Source organism: Vigna umbellata, chromosome 4, assembly GCF_029865625.1.
Source record: "Vigna umbellata cultivar VRB3 chromosome 4, Vumbellata_1.0, whole genome shotgun sequence".
NCBI classification, from domain to species: domain Eukaryota; kingdom Viridiplantae; phylum Streptophyta; class Magnoliopsida; order Fabales; family Fabaceae; genus Vigna; species Vigna umbellata.
Genome location: NC_142168.1, coordinates 65743724 through 65766244, shown reverse-complemented (window position 1 = coordinate 65766244; position 22521 = coordinate 65743724). Strand labels below are relative to the sequence as shown.

The following is a 22521-nucleotide window of genomic DNA, read 5'->3' as shown; positions in this document are numbered from 1 at the left end:
TAAAGTAAGGTGTTTTAAAACTTCTATTATTTTGTTTTCTTTTTTTTTTATTGTTTTTTTTATTGTTTTTTTAATATTTCTTATCATGATTGAATTGCAATTGTGATGTTATTGCTCTAAGTTGATGCATGCGATTGCATGGCTTGTGATCTAGCTTTTGCTGTCTAGTGTGAATATTAAAAGATCACGAGACTCTAAATGTTTTAGTCATACGCAGATGACGAAAAAATAGACAGGGACATCAGCACTCCAAAGGAGAATGTTGACTTCGTCTAATGGGAATCTCTCTGATGCGTTTGTGTATATTTTGTAACTTTTTTTAAGGAAGTATTTGCACGGGTTGTTTCAAGTTCCATTATATGATTTGCAAGTGACGATAACTTAGATAGGGACATCAACACTTATGCTAAGGACGGTGGTTTGTCTTTGGGAATCTCTCTGATGCATAACCAATTTTCATGATATAGACTGAGATTATTAACAAGTTAACTTTTGACGGTCCAATGTGTCTAAGAGCAATATTTATCACTTTTATTAACTGATGAGAAATTTTATACAATTGTTTAATTTGATATAACCCCATCTTGGAGTAGCCTGCTCTAAATGTTGTGTTGGTAAGTGCATGTATAATATTGATATTTGGCCAATGATGTATTGATTTGCTCGTAGTATTGAGATAACTATTCAATCAAAGATAATCGCACATTTCTTATACTACTGGATTTTGACAGTAGCCATGACTTTTTTTTTCCTTTTTACGGATACATGACGGTTTCATTAAAGATCACATATATATATATATATATATATATATATATATATATATATATATATATATTCAACACTTGTTACTTTTTTATCTTTCTTCTTTATCAAATGTATGATCTATAATATATAATTTTTTTTCTCTTATGTAGCATGTTGAATATTTATGGTAGATTTTTCTTTTTTATATACCTAAAAGATTTGGAAATCTCTGAGGTGGGTCCAACGGATAGGTAGAAAGAGTAACTTGCGGGTCTTACTAGATTTGATATGAAAATTTCATTATACTTAGCATATGAAATATCAAATACAAACCCAGTCTCTCTGTACATGGATCAAAATCAATGGTGGAGATGTTGAGGGTTTATTCCAATGTGAGGGTTTATCTTATTCCAATGTTGACTGTTAACAAAGTTTGTTTGTTAAACCTTTATTTAGGTTCAAGCGTGAAAAGGTGAAGATTCAAGCCTGAGAAAATCACCAGATTAGAAAAGCTGAAATGGAGATGAAGAAAATGGAGGTACAATCCTTACTGGGTTTATGGTTGTTCTTATAATCTAGCATATTATTAGTTATATATTCTGAAATTGGCACTTCCAAAAGTAGATCTTCCCACAACTCACAAGCGCTGAAGATGATAGCTCATCTTTTGATGCCCTGTTAACAACTCCAAAGCACATCTCAGTAAAGTTGAAAGGTTTCTGAAATAGATTGACAAAGAGAATTATTCCTCAAAAGAAACATGGCATGGCAGGGACCTTGATCTTCGTAATTTCTTCCTGGATTCATTCCACATGCAGGGAATAGAAAATGTATATATTATGAAACTCCCTCGAGTTGTCATTGATCCACTGAAATAGCCTTTCTAAAACCATTTTAGAAACATTTTTAGGAGAAGCAAATGTAATTGTTTTTTTATGCATACTAATTTATTGGAGCCTTTTCAATGCTGCATGATTTTCTAAGGCAGGAAAAAACACACACACTTATATATATATATATATATATATATATATATATAGGCTTAATTACCTACTTAGTCCCCATGTTCAGAGGTAATTTGCTGTTTAGTATCCGGTTTTAAAAATGTAGGCATTTGATACCTTTGTTTTGAAATTTGTATCAATTGAATCCTACCCACTTAACGCCGTTATAATTGATAACGTTTTTCTGACTGTGTATGTGATTTGTGCAATCATGGCAATGAGGTGGCTTAAGTGACTTGACGTGGCAGGCTTCCTCTAAGACTGAACTCTCCCGTAAGCTCACTCCCTCAGCTCACCCTCTCTTCGGAGACCCAAGGTCTCTTACTCTCTCCGCAGGCTCACCGCCGCGTCTGTCTAACTGGCCGCCGCAACCCAGCCTCTGTTCCAGTCCACACCACTGCTTCCTCCTCCGTGGCGTCGCGCACCGCCAGAGCCCGTGTCGGCCCAAGCTCCAATCAGCTCCTTCTCTTCTCCACCTCTTCGCGTGCGAGAGAGGGACTCTCACCCCTCCGTGCCATGCCGACACCACCCCCAGTGAGGCCAACCACCGCAAGCCGCCACGGCATCACTCTCCTCCTTCCGATATTCTTCTTTTTTCTTTTTTAATTACTGATTCGTTTAGGATTTGGTTTATTCATTCTCTGTTTTCCTACCTGGATGCTTCTGTTTACTTGGATGCTTCTGTTAACGATTTTGAAGGTTTCTGGGTGCTGATTAGATTATGAGAAAATGATGATTAGAGTTGAGAAACGGATTCATGGGGAAGGCGAATAGGATATGAGGATTGGGAGTGGGGAAAAAGGTGATTGGAAGTAGCCGTGAGTGTCAAAATCTGGATAGTGAAAGGGGCATGCGAATGGGGCATCAATGGTGATTTTGAGGGATGATAGGTGTAGTGGAGGGTTATGTTTGTTGAGGCTGTTACGGGTGAGCACAGTGTGGAGAATCCAAACGGATGATAGCGACTGGCGGGGGAAAGGAACGAAGGTTGGGAACGGATCCGGTGGTATTTGGGGTTTGCCGACGACGCAAGAGGTGGTGGCACGGGTGGCTGGGTCGACGGTGAAAAGAGAAGGAGAGAGACCAGAAGCAACTTGCGGCGGTCTGCTTGGAGGAGGCGGCGGCCAGAACTGCTCCGACGGGCGTGAACGGCATCGCCGGCAGTGGTCCTGGTGGTGCTTAGCGTCGCCGGCGGCTGGGACGTGGGTGGTGGGTAGTTAGGGTTAATTTAAAAAAATGTAACCCATTTCAAATTCCCAATTCAGCCTGCCACGTCATTGCCACGACGCAATTGATTGCACAAATCACATACACAGTCAGAAAAACGTTATCAATTATAACGGCGTTAAGTGGGTAGGATTCAATTGATACAAATTTCAAAACATAGGTATCAAATGCCTACATTTTTAAAACCGGGTACTAAACAGCAAATTACCTCCGAACATGGGGACTAAGTAGGTAATTAAGCCTATATATATATATATATATATATATATATATATATATATAGTATTATCCTCGTAGTACATTGTTAGGTAGATATTTGTCAGTTGTGTGAATAGTGCTTAGATTTTCATGATAATATCATTCATACCTTGTACTTGATGCATCTTTGGAATGAATGCCTCTGCCCTTCCACGAAACAATTTCCGTTCTTGTTCTTGTTCCCACCATATCGCCTTTTCTGCATCACTTCCATCAATCCCACTATTGTTAATATCCTCAAGTAAAAACGCCCAAACTTCCCAAGCTTTGTATTTTGTATTTGTTACTTTACAGATTTGTTCTCTTTCTCACACTTGGTAAATTTATGCTCAGGAGGAGACGTCAACAAAGCAAATTAAGTTGGGCTTTATTAGTGGAGTTGTTTCAAGGGAAAAATCAGTTCCTTTCGAAAGAATTTTATTTCGTGCTACTGGGAAACATGTTTCTCAAACAGGGCTGTGATTGATATTTTGCTCTTGATCTTTCGTCGGAGGAGGTTTAAATTGTGAAATCTAAGTCTTAATCCTCTTGCAATTAGATATGTAATATAGTACTAGATCATCTAAGTTCCTTCTTTTATTTAAAAATATATGAACCAACAGGGACGAACATGCTTTGACATAATTGTATATATAATTACTTTTTTTTATTATGGAAATGTACTCTTGTATTCCTACCACTTCTATCTTCTTAGTTTTTTGGTCCATACAGTCATAGCCTCCCTTTTTTACGGGTTCATTAAAATGTATTTGTCGTCTTTTATTCTGGAGAGTGTTAAAAGTAAAATTCTGAAATATGTGATGCTTTTGAATAAAATATTACTTTTAATATTTTTGCAGTTTCTATTGCCTCGGTTCAACTTCAAAGCGAGGCATAAGATTCTCCTTTATTACCTCGGTTCATCAGCAACCGAGGTCAAAAAGTCTGGCGAAAAAAAGAGTAGAAAAATGAACACTCTTTAGTGCTTCAGTTTCATTTGAACCGAGGCAAAAGCATACACTTTCAAAGTGATCATTCAAGATTATTGAGATTGTGTAAACAATTTCAGTAAACATGCGTACGGATAGAGGGTGGATGAATTTACCACGCATCAGCACTGAGTACGAGAGAGGGGTAGAAGACTTTATACAGTTTGCGCAACGTAATGCGAGTACAAGTGGTGATGATGAAGTCAAGTTCAGATGTCCCTGTGTGAACTGTTTGAATGGGAGGAAGTTGAACGCAACTGATATTAGGGAACATCTTATCTGTGATGGTTTCATACGAAGTTATACAACATGGATATGGCACGGCGAATTAACAGACTTTCCAACTGTCTCTCCAACTGGAAATGTTTATGATTCCACAATGGATATGGAAGATGAAGCAGAAGAAGACAACTTAGAGGACATGATCCGCGATGTTGGCGCAGAAGCTTTTGCCCAAGCGCATGTGTATGAAACGATGTCCACTGATGCGGAGACTCCTTTGTATGCGGGTTCAACTAAGTTCACACGGTTGTCAGCGGTGTTAAGGCTGATGAATTTAAAGGCGAGCAATGGATGGAGTGATAAGAGTTTTACAGAATTGTTGTCGTTGTTGAATGAAATGCTGCCAGATGGAAATACGTTACCCAATCGTAATTATGATGCAAAAAAAATTCTCTGTCCGATGGGTATGGAATATAAACGGATACATGCATGTCCGAATGATTGCATATTATATAGGAATGAGAATGAAGTTTTGATAAAGTGTCCAAAATGTGGATTATCACGATACAAGTCAAAAAACAACGGTGAAGAAGGTGGCATCACAGAAAAGAATGGTTCTGCTTTGAAAGTAGTTTGGTACCTTCCACTAGTTGCCAGACTTAAGCGTTTGTTTGCGAATCCCAAAGACGCTAAAAACCTAAGATGGCATGCAGATGAGAGAACAACTGATGGGATGCTTCGTCATCCGGCTGATTCCAAGCAATGGAAAATTATTGATCAAGAATTCCCCCAATTTGGTGAAGAATGTAGAAATCTTAGGTTTGGCTTAGCTACTGATGGAATGAATCCATTTGGTAATTTAAGTACCAATCACAGTTGTTGGCCCGTTATACTGATAATTTACAACTTATCTCCTGGATTGTGCATGAAAAGAAAGTACATGATGTTGTCAATGTTGATATCTGGTCCAAAGCAGCCTGGAAATGACATCGATGTTTATCTAAGGCCACTAGTTGAAGACTTGAAGTTGTTGTGGGTTGATGGGGTTGAAATATTTGATGCCTTTGCTTCAGAAACTTTCATGATGCATGCCATGTTATTTTGCACCATTAATGACTTCCCAGCTAATGGTAATTTGTCGGGGTACAGTGTGAAGGGTCATAAAGCATGTCCTATATGTGAAGAAAACACTGCATCTCAACAATTAAAACACGGAAGGAAGACAATGTATATGCGTCATCGGCAATTTTTACAATCTAATCATCCATATCGAAGGTTAAAGAAAGCATTCAATGGAGAACAAGAGAAAGACAATGCACCCATTCCACTTACTGGACTTGAAGTTGTTGAGAAAGTTAATAAAGTACATCATCAATTTGGGAAAACGTCGAAGAAGTCTTCTGTAGCGACCCCTTGGAAGAAGAAATCAATATTCTTTGATCTTCCATATTGGTCAAAGTTAGATGTTAGACATTGCATAGATGTCATGCATGTTGAGAAAAATGTTTGTGATAGCTTGATTGGTACACTACTAAACATCCAGGGAAAAACAAAAGATGGAGTGAATGCGCGTTTGGATTTGGTTGACATGAAGATCCGAGAAGAATTGGCACCAAGAGAGATTGGTAAACGTACTTATTTGCCCCCTGCATGTTACACAATGTCCAAACAAGAGAAGATAAGTTTTTGTCTTTGTTTAAAGAGTATCAAGGTACCACAAGGATACTCTTCAAATATCAAGAGCTTAGTGTCAATGCAGGACTTAAAGCTTGTTGGACTGAAGTCTCACGATTGCCACGTCTTAATGCAACAGTTGTTACCAGTGGCAGTTCGTGGAATTTTGCCAAAAAAAGTTAGGCTGACCATAACTCGATTGTGCTCATTTTTCTCGTCAATTTGTAGTAAAGTCATCGATCCTACAAAGTTAGATGAACTTCAAAACGAAATTATGATCATCTTGTGTCAACTAGAAATGTTTTTCCCTCCATCCTTTTTTGACATCATGGTGCATTTACTTGTTCATTTGGTCAGAGAAATAAAGTTGTGTGGACCAGTATACTTAAGATGGATGTACCCTATTGAGCGTTATATGAAGATTTTGAAAGGGTACGTCAAAAATCAATATCGTCCAGAAGGTTCGATGATTGAAAGATATATTGCTGAAGAAAGTATTGAGTTTTGCTCTGAGTATATGGCTAAAGCAAATCCGATAGGAGTCCCTCGGACATCATGGTTGAGTAGATATTCTACAAGTAAAAGCATCCGAGGTGTGAATGTGGTGACGAAAAGTCGTGAAGAATTGATGCAAGCACATATATACATATTAAACAACACAGATGAAGTGATCCCATTTTTGGAAGCTCACAAAGCCGTTGTAAGGGACAAGTATCCACGACAATCAGAGAAATGGCAGTTGATGGAGCATAACAGAACATTCTTGTCCTGGTTCAAATCTGAAGTTTCAAAAGAATCACGTTCCTCTGAGACTTTGTTCTGGTTAGCAAATGGCTTGAAGTTTGATGTTGTATGTTGTACAGGATACGAAATTAATAATTGCACATTCTATACGAAAACTTTGGATGATAAAAGCACAGTACAAAATAGTGGTGTCAGTCTAGAAGCTGAGTCGCTACAGTTTTCCACATCCAAAGATCAAAATCCTATAGTTGGTTCCATGAGATACTATGGTAGAATTGAAGAGATATTTGAAGTTGATTACACTAAGTTTTTCGTTGCACTCTTCAAATGTAAGTGGATAGACAATAAGAGTGGTGTCAAAATAGATGAATCTGGTATGACACTTGTTGATTTTCGAAAGGTTGGTTATAGAGACGAACCGTTCATCATGGCATATCAAGCAAGTCAGGTTTTTTATGTAAAAGATCCTGCATCTGACCATTGGTATGTTGCTCTCCAAGGAAAAAGGCAAATTGAAGAAAAAGAAGAGAATCTAAGTAATATTCATATCGCTGACAACCATCCATTTAAAACGACAATAAATTTGGATGACGACCCTCTAATTGATGATATACAAGCAATACGAGAAGATCACAATGAGGGAAAATATATATGACCAATCGATATGATTATGTATGAATTTCATGTTTGTGTAAATATTTATGGCTTTTGTTAAATAATATATTGCACAATTTATAAGTGTTTTATTTATATTTCATCTTATTTATTGTGACAGATATATGACTGAGTCACCTCATTCGTCGGGCGATGAAGTCCCTACCACTTCTAGACGGACGAGAGGAGCAACGAGGTTACGACAGCTTATACTTAGAAGAAATGGAGGTGAGAGGACACCTGTCATTATTGACGTGGTCACTGGAGTTGCATCTGGCCCAAATGCAGATGTATTTAGGTCTTACCTTGGAGTATTGGCACGTGATCGTATCTCTATACTTACTCCATCGTTTGACCATGTTTCTGAGGCTGATCGGAATCTCATCTGGCAAGATCTATTGGTAAGTTAAGCAATATTGCTCAATCTTCTATATTTAGTATATTGATAAATCTGTATTTATATGAGGTTATTACTTTCTTTGTTGCAGATAACATTTGATATGCCAAACGTCGAGAGCTTAAGGAATAGGTGTTTATCTGCAATTGCAGAACGATTTCGAGGGTTTAAGACAAAATTGACGTCTAGATATATATTTGGACCAAAAAGTGATGAAAATCCATGTTCCAAATATTCAGCAATTGACGAAGAAACGTGGCGTCAGTTTGTACAGCTTCGTTCTTCTGAGGCGTGGCAGGTAAGTGTAGTAAAATCATTCAATTCATCCTTCATAATTATTTACCATGGCAATTGTTTAATTTTGTCACAGGAAAAAAGGTCAAAAGCACAGGGAATAAGCGCTCAGAATAAAAATCCACACCTCCTGTCTCGTGGTGGATATAGGAAGCTTGAAGAGAAAATAATGAAGCAGAAGTCAGATAGTAGACTTCCACTTTCTGAGGGTGATGACCCTCTTCCTCCTCCTTCACCACCATCTCGGCACGACAAGTGGAAGTTAGCCCGTATGAGACCATCGGGCTCCTACACTTCCGAGTCTGCCAGAGAAATATCTGAAAGAATTGTAAGATGTCATTTCTTATTATATTACATTAATTTTGTTATATATCTAACATGTATATTAAAAATCCTTTGAACTTTTGTTATGTGACAGGACTCCTTGGTTGAGCAGAGCTCCCAAGGTCAATTCACACAAGAAGGTCGTCAAGATATTCTTGCCAAAGCTATTGGACGAACTGAGCACCCAGGACGAGTGCGTGCTGCTGGGACTGGCATAGGCATACGACATTTTTTTGGGTCTTCCTCGCGTCCATATTCATATGAAAAGATGAAGGACGAAATAAGAAAAGAGATGACGCAGGAGATCACAAAGAAGGTTCGAGCAGAGTTATATGATGAAGTTGCTGAAATGGTTGCGCGCCAGTTCCAGCAGCATTATGAGGATTATGGCAATCGTCCTCCACCATCTCCTGTAGCGGAACATGCTGTGCCCCTTACAGGTAAGGTTATTTATTTTTGCTTACTAATTTACTTTTTGCATAAACTAACATTTAATTTGACAGGTAGAAGCGGTAAAGGAAGTTGCTCAGCTGCCGGTGCCCCAGGGGACGACATGGATGACACTCGTCCATGTGAGTTATATATTCTCTCTGATACTGGGACCATGCTAGTGGCTCGTGGTACAGTGTATGAGACAGCCACTGTAGTGCATGGGGTACAGCTTGCAGAAGATGAGGTCAAGGTCACGGTCGATGAAGTTGTCATAGCGGATGCCGTTCTTCCTGTGCCTACAGATGAGTTCTTCACTGTGGAAGAAGCATTTAGGTCCTTTCTCGCCTGGCCTAGACATTTGGTTGGTCATGTATCTAATCCCCCGGTAAACACTTGTACTATATACTTCTCAATTTTAATATTTACTTCTAATTGACGTTATAACAACCATTTTTTCATTTAACAGCAGATAGGTCAAGAGGGAAGTCCTAGACCGAAGAAGACTCATTTATCTGAGGATGACCCTCTTGGTGCATTAGACGACCTTGCTAAACTCATTTCAGAGGTGCCGATGAATGTACATTGGGATTCTACTACATTTGGAAGAGAAGCTCTTATCCCATTGTACTTGCATCAGCAAGATGTTAGGGAGCTTGCGTCGGGGAGAGATGAAATTAATATTACACTCATTCAGCTGTGAATGATGTAAGTTTATGAAAACTTTTATATATACATGTATTTTATCAACTTACTTATATCATATTATTTCTTCATTTTAGGTATCTGTTTGATGTTAGAAACAAGAAGGGGTTCAACGATGTATATGGGTTCATTGACCCTTCTATGACTCATGACAGAAATAAATTTGATGATATCCAGACATACATCACCACCTGCTTTGGAACGGGGAAGGAGATATATTTTCTCCCTTATATACATGGGTAAGTGAAGTTTGTTAACTTCAACACATTCATTTATTAATATTGGTATATCATTCATAAGTTATTACCAATTTCAGGTGTCATTGGCAGCTACTTGTGATCTCCGTACCGGAGAACACGGCTGTTTGGTTTTGTTCATTGCATAAGTCTCCTCCCAGCCCTCTTAGACATGCAGTAGATTGGTAAGAATCTCAATGTCTGGTCCTTTTTTTTATATAAATGTATGCTAAAAGAATTTCTTTTAATAGTTCCCTTGCAGCACATATGATGTTATCTGGGAGATCTACTGCTACAGCTAAAAAGCTTGCATGGGTTTCTCTTAAGGTTTGGTATTTTAGTCCATACTTTGTTACATTTGCTTCCATTCAAATGATGTTACTTAACATTTTATAATTATAATGATATATTGTAGTGTAATAGACAAATGGGGTCATATGAATGTGGTTACTACGTTATGTTTTGGATGATGACCATCATTCGTGCACATTACACCACTGGATGGGAAACGGTAATATTTAGGTTTGAATTTTATGTTCTCTATATTTGGATTTCATATACACTAATTGAAATCATTGTACTTTATGCAGAGATTTAATAGGACTGCTTCAATTCCAAAGAAGTCAATCCAACTTGTGAGGAAAACACTTGCTAGATATGTAATTCATTTATATAATAGTATGTAGGAGATATTAGGATATACTAAGTTTTAAGTTTATGTTTCTAAGTTGTTTTATGCTTTTCTATGTTACTATAAATTCAACATGTACATTGCATTGATTTATGCTTCAAACTTGATTTATGATTACATTGGATTGATTTATGCTTCTAAGAATTTGATTTATGATTCCAATCAATATATTTTATGTTTTAATATGAATTTCATTTAAAATATACGTTTGTGTAATATTCTGGACTGTTCTGGTTATAAAAAGATATGCAGGTCTGTTTCTGTGATTGGGAATGTTGCAGAAACAGATACCACTTTAAAAAAAAACGTACTTATATGCCTCGGTTCTGGTAAAAACCGAAGTCAAAAGCCCACTTACTGCCTCGGTTGTGGTCAAAACCGAAGCAGAATGTGTCGCGGAAGAGAAAAAAAAAAGGACTCTACTGCCTCGGTTGTGGCCCGAACCGAGGCAGTAGAGTGCAACTTTATGCCTCGGTTGAAGTGACCCGAGGCAGTATCTCCTACGAAAAAAATAAATTAAAAAAACCAAAAACTTAATGCTTCGGTTGAAGCTGAACCGAGGCCGTAGAGTGGGACTATATGCCTCGGTTGCCAACCGAGACCAAAAGTACTTGACTTTTTACCTCGCCTGAATATGCCTCGGTTCACAAACCGCTGCCTATAGCCAAAAATAACCGCTGTCGTTTCCCCTGATTGTACTAGTGCTGGTGCAAAGAAGGGATATTATCTTAGTTGTTTTGGGTTTATGACAACAGTTTTACAACCGAGGTATATTTAGACGAGATAAAAATTTAAGACTTACATTTTTGCCTTGGTTCAAAAAATTCGAAGGAGTAAAGCGATTAAAATAAATAAAAAATTGGGTCTATTACCTCGGTTCTAGTTTGAGTCGAGGTTGTAGACCCTTAAAATTAATTAATTAAAGGGTCTATTGCCTCAATTGGATCCAAAACCGAGGCAATAAACCATTTTTTGCCTCAATTTTTACCAAAATCGTAGTCTAAAGTATATTTTTTTAAGAAAAATTATCGTTTCTGTATCACATAAACCATATGACAAAATCCCAAAAATTCAAACAAACACAGAAAACATTGTTTTCTATTTATCGGGAACTTTTTTTGTTTTCTTTTCAAACTTTGAAAAAATATTTAAAATATTTACATTTCGAATTTTGAGTTAAAAATTTTTGTGAGGGACTTTCATGATTTTTTGGTTCTTCATACAAATTTTCATTTCATTTTAGTTCGTTTGAGCATACTCTCAGTTTTACCTATAGTTATGTTTTGATGTGTATGATGTATGAAGAACAATCGACCAAACGAAAACATGAAAAACCTAAAATGAAACTAACCTTGAAGGTGAGTTTGGGGCTGAAATGAACATCCCAAAAGCGTTTATTCGAAGAGCTGAAGAGCACCTCTACACAAAATCAATTAGTCAAAACAAAAGAAAATCATACCTAAGCACTTAATCAACGTAAACTGAAAGAAAAAATGCAAGAAAAGTTGACGATGATGGCTGCGAAAACGGAAGAACAGAGAGCAGCGACGCAACACCAAGTACAAAAAAGCTTTTGCCTAAAAATGCCTCTGTGCGCGAAATTTAACCCAAAATACGTGTTATTACCTTGATTATTTTTTTAACCAAGGCAATAAAGGTCTATGACCTTGGTTCTATAAAGAACCGTTGCCTAAACCCTCTAAAATAATTTAGTTATTTTATGCCTCGGTTCTCTAAACAACCAAGGTAATAGACGTTTGTGATAATTACAAAAATGTCACTATGTGAGTTTTAAGCATCGGTTCTTTTTTAACCGAGGCATATACATTTGCGATAATTACAAAAATGTCACCACCATTTTTTTCTTCGGTTACTACTAAACTGATGTCAAATGTGCGAGTTAAAATCCTTTGTTTTAGTAGTGTATGAAGTAAAATGGTGTTTTTTACATGTTCCAAGTCATTTAGTGTGCTTAATTTGATTGATATAATGTTTTTCATGCATTGTCGGGGTTGTCTAGGTGAATTTGGGTATGTTCTGGTATTGTCGAGTTATGTGTTTTGTTGTGGTGTTGCTCAAACTTATGGTTTGATGTTTGAGGTGTTGTGATTTATGTCCATGATGATTATGTGGAATGCCATGTTGTTGTGTTGATTGCAATACGACAATATGATTGGGGAGCCTATGTCTTCTTACGTACTATTGGTGAATGGCTCGAGAAAAGTCCTACTGTAGTGAGTGGGTCCTGTTTTAGTGAACAGGAAAGTCCTATTTTAGTGAACAGGAAAAACCTTGTTTTGGCGAACAAGTTGTGTGTGCTAGAGTATGAAAGATGACATAGGTTTATAATGATTAATGGTGTTAGCATGGGTTGCTTGAGTTGAAGTGTGGATTGGAAAGAATAATTTGGATAGTTTTATTTAATCTTGTTTAGAATGGTAGGAGCATAAAATTTACTTGATAAATTATGTTATTGTCACTACAACAATGATTGAGATTACCGACAACCATAATTCGTCGGTAATGTATAAAATCCGTCGGTAATTAGCATTTACCGACGGCTTACCGATGGCCAACATACCGTCGGTAAAAACGTTGTCAGTAAACTTTACCGACGGATCTTTCGTCAGTCGGTAATTACCGAAGGCTTTTGGCCGTCCGTAAAGCCTTCGGTAATTACCGAAGGATCTAGGCCTTTGGTAAATCCGTCGGTAAATGTCGCGACCTAGTTCATCTTCTTCCTCTTCCTTCATCGTTGTGTCAATTGTTTTTTTCATTTCCACGAACTCCGCCACCAAAACGGCATCACGCGAATAACCATAGGGAATCATGGAGAGTTGAGCTCGCCGGAAAAGTTTAGGACCGGTGATGTTGTGTCATTTTATCATGCAGAGTTGAGCTCGCCGGAAAATTTTAGCACCGGTGATGTTGCACAAATAAACTCTACAACAGCTCACCAAAAAACTTGAGCTTGCTGGAAAAGTGGAGCTCGCCGGAAAAGTTGAGAGCATCCCGTGATGGTGGAGAGCAACCTGCAACGACAGAGAGCTGAAGCCACAAGACGGTAAGGAGAAATGAGTAGTGGTGGTGTGAAACTGAGTTGGTAAAGAAAATGAGGAGAAATGAGCGTCTGTGCCACATATATTGACACTGGAGCCAGAATTTGGGCGGGAAAATTCTCGCTCTTTTTATCGATGGACATGGACCTTCGGTACATCCGTCGGTAATGTCAGTAAGTGAAATAATGGGCGGGAAAATTCCCGCTTTTTTTACCGACGGCCAAAAACCTTCGGTAAATCCGTCGGTAAGTGACATTGACATTACCGAAGAATTTACCGAGGGAACATGTCCTTCGGTAATGCGTATGTATCCGTCGGTAATGCGTATGTATCCGTCGGTAAAAATCCGTTGGTAATATTAATAATTTTTGTAGTATGATATGGAGTTGTTATAATATTTATTCTGTTGTGTGATGATTGTATAACTCCTATTGTTATACGAGAACAAATGATTCTTCATATGTTCTAGTTGATGAGCAATTTTGTTATGTCAAAATATAATGTTTTGTTTCGTAGTTTTACTTGGAAGGAGACTTTGATTTATTTTTATTCAATAAATATGATTTTATTTCTTTTATTGATATAACTACTTTGAAAAGGTTTAGTTAATTAATTCTCATTTTCCACATGTTAGAAGGTTTACACTTTATTAATGGTATCTTAAATTGGGATGTTACATGAAACTCACTCACTCTAGCTATCATGTAATTAATTTTAAATCACTAATTAAATTTCTTGTTTAATAGGTATTATTGACAAATGATGATTATTTGTCCAATAAATAATATTGTCCAATAAATAATATTGTCATTTAGTTATTGGTATCATTGACATTGTTTTATTTTGAATGTAACATGTTTGAGTTTATTGTAATTGAAAACAAAATTTTTCAGCAAATAGTAAATTGGTTGTCATTAACCAATCTAATGCATGACATATTAGATCGGTTACGATCATAACCAATCTAATATGTTCGAGTTTTTTGTTAAAATAGATACAAATATTAGATCGGATATGGTATTAACCGATCTAATATAATCCTTTAAAAATGTTATTTTGTCCTTTTCGATTAAAAATATAAGATCAGATAAATGTATTAAATCAATTCTACAATTATCTAAGATGTAATAGATTACATCCACATATATTAAATTGATTTCATAATTGATTTAATATGCGTTCTTAATATATATATTTTTGCGTCTAACATATAAAATTACTCTAAACAAGTTGTAAAAAACAATATTTATGAGAAAATTATGTACAACAGAATAACTCAATATATTATGAAACCGGAACAGTTTTATATTACAAATTTTACTTTAGAAATTGTAGTTCTACAATATCATTCCTTCTATTATTTATTTACCAAATATGACTACGTTATTCAAAGAAAAAAAACATATGATACCGCCAACACAGAAAATAAACAAGCGCTCTACATCTTCTAGTCTTAACAAGAAAAAAGAAGCAACAAGTTATACTGAAGTTATTTTTAGCTACTTTTGCCCTCATTTGTTTTCTCCTCATATTCTTCACTTACGACCAATTTTGCGCTTGATTTGAAACTGCTTGGCTAGGCCTAAATGAGTCATCAATAGCCAAACAATGGAAAGGAATTCTCCACCTTTACTAAGTTGTTGGACATGAGTGATTGGTATGCAATTTGCTGCTGCATATGATAATAATTCCACCCATACTTGTGCCATCAGTCTCCATTTGTTCGTCCCATCTAAACGTCTTATAACACTCGCCAATTTACACGCATCAAATAACAAAGATTTGCTCCTATCTCCCTTCACATCAGAGGGTTCATATTCCACAGACACACTATGTAGTGCCTCGCATGCCTTTTTCATTTTACTTTCTGCATCTTCATCCTCTTCTTTTTCTTTGAAACTTAACCCCTAGGCAGAAAAAGTTATAAATATAATGAATGATTTAACATGATTGATATTTTAAAACATAATTAGTGCTGATAAAATTTTTAACTATATATGTGTGTGTGTTTATTATGAAATCTAGGAAGAGTGATAGCCTAGTTTTTAGTTTTAACAATGGTGTTAAATTTAGAGCATTTGAAGTAATTGGGGTGTGTATGTATAATTTAAGAGGGGATTATGTATTACCCTTTTGATGAACTTAATGAATTGTCCAAGCTTGTCCCACTTGTCCCTTGCCTGATAGAGAAGCCAATTCGATGTGTTCTTTTTTTGAAGCTGCTTGTTTCTTTTATCTAATCCCTCTCTCATTTTCTTTTCTCTAACAGCCCTTTTGTTAAAGAAGCTAGTGGCCTCTTGGGAGGTATGTTCACACGTCTCTAGGAATCTTTTATGCCCAATTCCACTAATAGAAGACATCATGGTAGGTTGCATGATCAAGAGGTACAACATGTAATCCGACAAAAGCTTACTAAAATGCCGCAGTTCAATATCACCATATTCACAATCACCATGATTTTCTTGCTTGAGATCATGAGCATTATTTTCTTTCTTTTTCTTCTCATCCGTTTTGTTTTGTCCCTCTTTATCACCATCTTCACCATCATCATGGTTTCCTTTCTCCAGATCAGGAGCATCAATTTTTTTCTTTATCTGCTCATCCGTTTCGTTTGGCTGACCTTCTACATAGAACAAGAGGTCAGTGGCAATGTGCCACAGAATTAGGCACTCATCAAAAGTGACATCGTTGCGTTCCACATAAGGCATCAACTTGTTCAGATCATCTCGTGATAGACCACCTTTCTTGATAACCCACTCACCTCTAGAGGAACATATTCTTTGAATACTTTCAACATCTTCTGCATCCCCAGATTTTCTTTTCAACTCGTTAAATATAAAAATCCAAAGTTTCTGAAGCAATGGCCTCTTCTTCTCATATATCCATTTTTCCACAAACTCTTCGACTCCAATTTTTCTAATCACCCAATCCAACCATTTAATCTTCTTGTCTAAGCAACGTGATATCAAGTTGAATGCCGAGATGGTTTCAGACCATCTACGAAACAGTACGAATCTTTTCAAAACTTCGTATTCCTCATTTTTTAACCATTTTGGCTTGTTATCCTTGTGTTTTGACCATTTGGGTTTCTTAAGCTTCAGGACCCAACTGAGAGTGGTTTCTAGTTTGGTTGCTTCCGTGTCATCTCCAGTGCCACTATCAGAATCACTGATTTTCTGAGAGCCGCGAGAGTACAATATTGCAAATGAGTAGTCAGAGAAAATGAACATGAAAATGGACACGACTTCCAAGGATACAGCACCATACAACAATATGTAGGTGACTGTAACATCAAAGGGTTCGCAACCCCTCTTTTCGTCAAAAATGAAAACAACCAAAGCTGCTACGACTGAAGCAATGGACAGAAATCGAAAGAAAAGCCCTACCCAACTCTCTATGATGGTTGTCTTGGTGTAGAAAGCTTGGTAGATGAAGTTGAGTTCAACCTCTATCACTCTCAAAGCATCCACTGCTGTTCTTTTTAGCAAATAAGTGCGACTCTCATTGCGCTCCTGGAAGCTGAAGGTCATGTCAACAACCAGCCCTTTGAATTTGTTGAAGTAGTCATAAGCACCCTTCATTACTTGCAAATCCGATAGCTTTTCGTCAACATCCCTCTCAGTTGAAGAATCTCCCACTTCACGAGGGAGACCTAAATCAAAGTTTGAAAGTGGTTATTTTCAAAATAAATTTGGAATAACGAAAAGCAACTCAGTCCAAATTTCGTGGAGTGTAAACATAATTAAGCTAAATAATATTATAACAATGAATACTATTCTGTTGATGTTGCTGAGCTTAAGCTTTAGATGGCTTACTCTTGGGAGTGTCTGGTTGTGAGTCGGTACTAATGGGTGTTTCTTTTTCTTGAGATTGTTTGTAAGGCTTATTGCCATCAATTTGGTCATCATTTTCCTCTATAGAAGGTATCTTGGAATGTTGATCATGTGACTCATCAATGTCCAAAAATTGTTCTGAGATTTCTGGCATGGTTACTATTTGTGCTGGAAGTCCTGCTTCCTGTCTTGATTTCAGCTCATCCATGAGCTTTGCATAACTGGGAACTGCATCAGCATTTTGAATCATAGATTGTCGGAAGTTGTCAGCACTTGCATGTTGAAGAGAAATAGTTCTTTCTGCAAATTTGATGACCCCCGCCATGAAAACTAGGACTGTAGGGATCAATAACGTGTTTTCTGGAAGTGTCAACAGGAACACGTAACCCGTTAGACAAACCTGTGAATATAAAAGGTCAGATATTAATATCTAGATTTAATAGCCAATTTAGTCCCCACTTTGGTTGAAAAATCTCAATTTAGTCCCTCGTTATAAAAGTGTTTTACATTAGTCCTAACTTTTAAAATAGTGGGTCAGATTCGTCCCTTTCGTTAAATATAAGTTAACGAAATTAATCGATGATGATGTGACACAGCTTAAAGCTGATGTGTTAGATTGGTCCCTCGTTAGCTTTAAGTTGTGTCACATCATCATCCATTAATTTTGTTAACTTATATTTAACAGAAAGGACCAATCTGACCCACTATTTTAAAAGTTAGGACTAATTCAAAACACTTTTATAACGAGGGACTAAATTGAGATTTTTCAACCAAAGTGAGGACTAAATTGGCTATTAAACCTAATATCTACCATGTTAACAACTTTTTCTTAGCATTTTAATAATTTTTTGAAAACATGTGTTATTATTTCATTAGTCTCTATAAATAATCAATCACGAGCTACCACTTGTAAATAGGTTGTATTAAAAAAATTGTTAAAAAAACATTTTTCTTATGAGTAATAATACTATCACACATTTTTACATTCATTTGACACAAAACATAAGGATAAAATAGTTATAAAAATATAAACTTTTGTATTTTTTAAAAAAAATAAAAAATAAAAAATAAAAAATAAAAAATAAAAAAAAATAATATAAAATAAATATGAAAAATTTAGGTGTGTCAAATAATCCTAAGTCTTTTCATTATATATATTTCATTGAATAAATTAATGTCTCTTTAGGACGGATTTCAAAACCTTTTTAATTTTAAAACTTTATCATATTTCAATAGTAACGGAATAAGATTGAGAAATATGATATGGTAATGCATTGTGATTATTTAAAGGAATAATATATTAATATTGTAATAACAATATCTTTTTTTAAGAAAATTATTATACTAACTAAAAGTTAGAGAAATTCATATAACTTTTTAGTTAAAATCTGTGGAAAACCAAAGACAAAATTTTTTGAAATACTATGTACTGCAGGAGAAAATTATAATTAGGCCGAATATTATCGATAAAAATAAAATTTAAACCAATATGTAAAATGTAAAAATGAACTTGAATTATGTAATGATGTGAAATTTAAATTCATCTTTGAAGCACATTAAATACAAGCTTTTAAAGTCTAACTATCAAAACTAGCTTACTGTCACATGATAATATATAAAAAATTAATACGAGTTTTAAGAGATCAACTTTAAACTTAACAATAACAGGAGAGTAAAAAAGGTAAAAATAAAAATATTATTTTTTGTCATACTAGATATACTTCCAACACACTACTCTTTTAATGACAAATTAAAGGAAGAGAGAGGCCACACTTTATTCTTCTAAAACCAGACCAAACCTTTTTTACTATTGTTTTCACATCTTCATATTTGGACTCATCTTTCTAAGTTAATTGCCAAAGCATCTCGTATTATGTTGTGTTTTTTTACTGAGTATCGATGATGCTTTTTTTAAGTAGTGTATATTTTACTTAATAGATATGTAAGAAAATGTAATAGCATGGATTCATGTTGACTTAATTTCCACTCCTTCCTTGTGCATTTTCTGTACCTGGACTTGTTTATTACAGTACCTCCAGTCCTCTCCAATAGAGTAAGTTTATAAAAGATGATGAAATTTGCACAATGTACGAAATTGGGATTGTCAAACATAATTGAATATATAAATTTGATTGAAACATTAGAAGAGTAAAAGAAAAATATAATTATACAAGGTGATGTAGAATATAATTTTCTTTTAAATTAAACCAACAATGTCAAAGTGCTTGGATTGGAATATCTAAAGCAGTATATTATATTTAAGTATTATGATTGGAAAATATATGTTTGTCAGATACTACACAGATTAATTTTTTCTCTCAGAAAAATACATATATTATAGATATGTACAAGAGACACTTAGGGTAATGACATGGGTATATTACTATATTATTGAATACTGTGCCTGGACAATAGTATGATAAGATTTTTTATATAGAATACATAGATTAATTATATTGTTAAGAAATACAAGTAAATTAGGTTTACCTGCACCGTGAAAGCAAGCATGTGCCTGAGCCAAAGTTCATTGTCCTCGAGAGAAAAAGCAGTAATGGTGTCAGGGCCACCCAAGTGCAGCAGCAGAAAGGGTGTCCAGAAGGCTCGCAAGTAGTCATCGATGGTGGAAACTGCCGTGTCTTTATCACCATATTTGTTGGAGATGAGGCCAACACAGAATTCCGCAGTGACATCTGCAACAAGGTACGTGCACCAAAGCACCGAAACCAACAATGTATTTCTCGAGCGTTTTCTGAAAGGAGCTATGAATATGAGAACTATTTGCATGGTCAGACTCACAAGGACAACACCCTGAATGTTCCATTTGCCCCAAATGTTCCTCGCAAAGTTTGGGATAGGATTTACCATTTCCCTTTACTTCTTTCTTCTTCTCTCTCCGACCAGATCTCATTCTTTTCCTATCGTCTTTCATCGTTTTAAATACAAAAGCATGCATGCATGGATCATATGCCTTTATTTTTTCTTCCCTCTCCTTAATACATAATTAAGAAATTCAAATAGCACTTGTTATTCTTAAAGAACGATTCATCAGAGGTAGACAAAAGAGCTATAGTTTCTCTTTAATTTGCTTTTTCTGACAGATTATTCTTTGCACCTTTTCTCTTTTGTTACAGTTCTGGTTTGGAGTGGTTGTGATGTAGATCTTCATCATCGATAAGGAAACAAAGGTTGAAGGTTTCAGACTCTTCCTTTTCAATCTCTATCTTTACGTAGTTGGCAATTAACTGGCGTATGAAAAAACTACATGTTCTCTTCTCTGGTTTCTTTCTTTTGCTTTAGTCTTTATAGTCCTTTTGTTGGGGAAAATGCTTCTCTTTTGCTTTCGCTCGAGACAAGTTACATATCCTGAAAGAGAAAGCACAATAGAGGAACATAACTTTGCGTCTCAATTAGAAACCATGTTATCTTTCAACACACGCCCTTGAATTACATTTATTTTTATTTTTCGAAAGTGTAATTGTTTGCTATGAAATGGAATATTAGCTATCATATATGCTACAAATTTAACTTCAGAAAAAAATAATATCTTTTCTCATGATATCTTGAATTATGGTAAATTTCGACAAAATTTTATTTTTTATATAAAGCTATGAAGTGCAAAATCGTTGAAATAGTAAACTTCCACAACTTAAAAGAGTCATTATTTGTTAGAATAAACTATAGATTTTGATAAATTAATATTTTTAAATTCAGTTTTAATTTGGATATTCAACTTTTAAATTGATTTAACGGATTCTTTTAGTTTCACATTGGCCGACAAAAATTTTCACCAATCCCAAGATTCTTCAAGTGATTGATACAGATTTGCAGACACCTTTTCTGAACTTTCTGTTTTTGCTCTTAGCCTCTTTTAGTTTAAATTTAGATTGACGAGTCTCCCTTCCTATCAATTAATTGAGTGCGTACATGAAACTATTATGATATGAAATTTTATGTCAAAAGAAAACGATCGATATGAAAAATATAAAATATGTGGAATTGCACTACTCAGGTAAAATATATAAGGATAAAATATACAAGGATAATGATATTTGACATCAATTTTTCACAATATTTTAATATGGACACGTGTCATTTTTCTACTAGTCCATATGGAAAATGTTTTAAAAAAATTTAAAATGAGGTGAAAATTAAAGGATTGGAGGGTTTTGTTTCTGCGAGATTCATTGGGAGGAGTTTGAAAAAAGAGAAGGTTTGTACTGCAGTCCCCACGAAATGTGGATGTGATTATTTGTGTTCAATATGGTATGAACACGGTTGTATGTGGATTAAATGATGAAAATAAATTTTTGCACTAAAAAATGAATGGCATGAATTTGTTGACCATGTGCAAAATATTTGCCTTAAGTGTCATAATCATTGCCTGAACATGATTTTTATGTCCAATGAGTGTTATCTTAGAAAAGATTGATATGTCTGTGCAAAACCTTTGCTTAAAGTCCCCAATTTTTTGGCCATTAGTACCAATCAAACAATGCGTCAATATATAGTTTATGTCAATCCTGACGCTATGAAATCGATTAACCAACTTATGTAATCGGTTACATTAAACAAGTGTAACAGAATTACAACCAATTTGGCTCTTTAATTGAATACGCAATTAATGCAATCGATTTTCATTAAATGTTGGTCAAACATGTTTAAAAATATGACCGTTATAGAAGTTAGAACAACATGAAATCAGTTTTCAAATCTTAACAGACTTAATTGAATACATGATCCACGTAATCGATTAAGCATTAACACTTAGAATATTTTTTGAAAACATTTCTTTCCAAAACACATTAAAGCACATTTGCAAAAGATATGTGCAAACACATGAGTTTCAATCGATTCACTAACTAATATAATTGATTCAAAACTAGTTGTTTTGCCACAGTTTAAAACTCAAGCTTTATGATGACCTTAATTTATTATCACACCACTATAATCAATTAAGTCATGCAGATATGCTTTTGTGCTTATGGTTTTCATATCACAGTAACATACATTGAGCATACGCAAATATAATCACTTCATAAACACTATAGTATGCAT

General features: G+C 35.4%; 3 protein-coding genes and 2 non-coding genes across 5 annotated transcripts; 4 read left to right on the top strand and 1 right to left on the bottom strand.

Annotated features, from left to right (window-relative positions):
• The first annotated feature begins 210 nt into the window (after positions 1-210).
• LOC148200970 (small nucleolar RNA R44/J54/Z268 family) lies at positions 211-297 on the top strand. The gene has a single exon (XR_015786422.1). It is a non-coding gene; the product is annotated as a small nucleolar RNA R44/J54/Z268 family (small nucleolar RNA).
• A 66-nt stretch (positions 298-363) lies between these two features.
• On the top strand, positions 364-448 carry LOC148200969 (small nucleolar RNA R44/J54/Z268 family). The gene has a single exon (XR_015786427.1). It is a non-coding gene; the product is annotated as a small nucleolar RNA R44/J54/Z268 family (small nucleolar RNA).
• Positions 449-7623: 7175 nt separating this feature from the next.
• Positions 7624-8785, top strand: LOC148200968 (uncharacterized). Its single transcript, XM_088113101.1, has 5 exons — positions 7624-7899; positions 7987-8193; positions 8266-8517; positions 8608-8750; positions 8782-8785. Exons 1-5 carry the CDS (start codon positions 7624-7626, stop codon positions 8783-8785), a joined length of 882 nt encoding a protein of 293 aa, XP_087969227.1.
• A 20-nt stretch (positions 8786-8805) lies between these two features.
• Positions 8806-9736, top strand: LOC148200967 (uncharacterized). Its single transcript, XM_088113100.1, has 3 exons — positions 8806-8953; positions 9017-9330; positions 9725-9736. The coding sequence occupies exons 1-3, from the start codon at positions 8806-8808 to the stop codon at positions 9734-9736; spliced, it is 474 nt and encodes a 157-aa protein (XP_087969226.1).
• A 5194-nt stretch (positions 9737-14930) lies between these two features.
• LOC148200966 (uncharacterized) lies at positions 14931-20520 on the bottom strand. The gene is made up of 4 exons (XM_088112153.1): positions 19954-20520; positions 17449-17866; positions 15763-17285; positions 14931-15540 (listed from the first exon to the last, which is right to left on the bottom strand). Exons 1-4 carry the CDS (start codon positions 20329-20331, stop codon positions 15169-15171), a joined length of 2691 nt encoding a protein of 896 aa, XP_087968279.1. The 5' UTR covers positions 20332-20520; the 3' UTR covers positions 14931-15168.
• Between the last annotated feature and the right edge of the window lie 2001 nt (positions 20521-22521).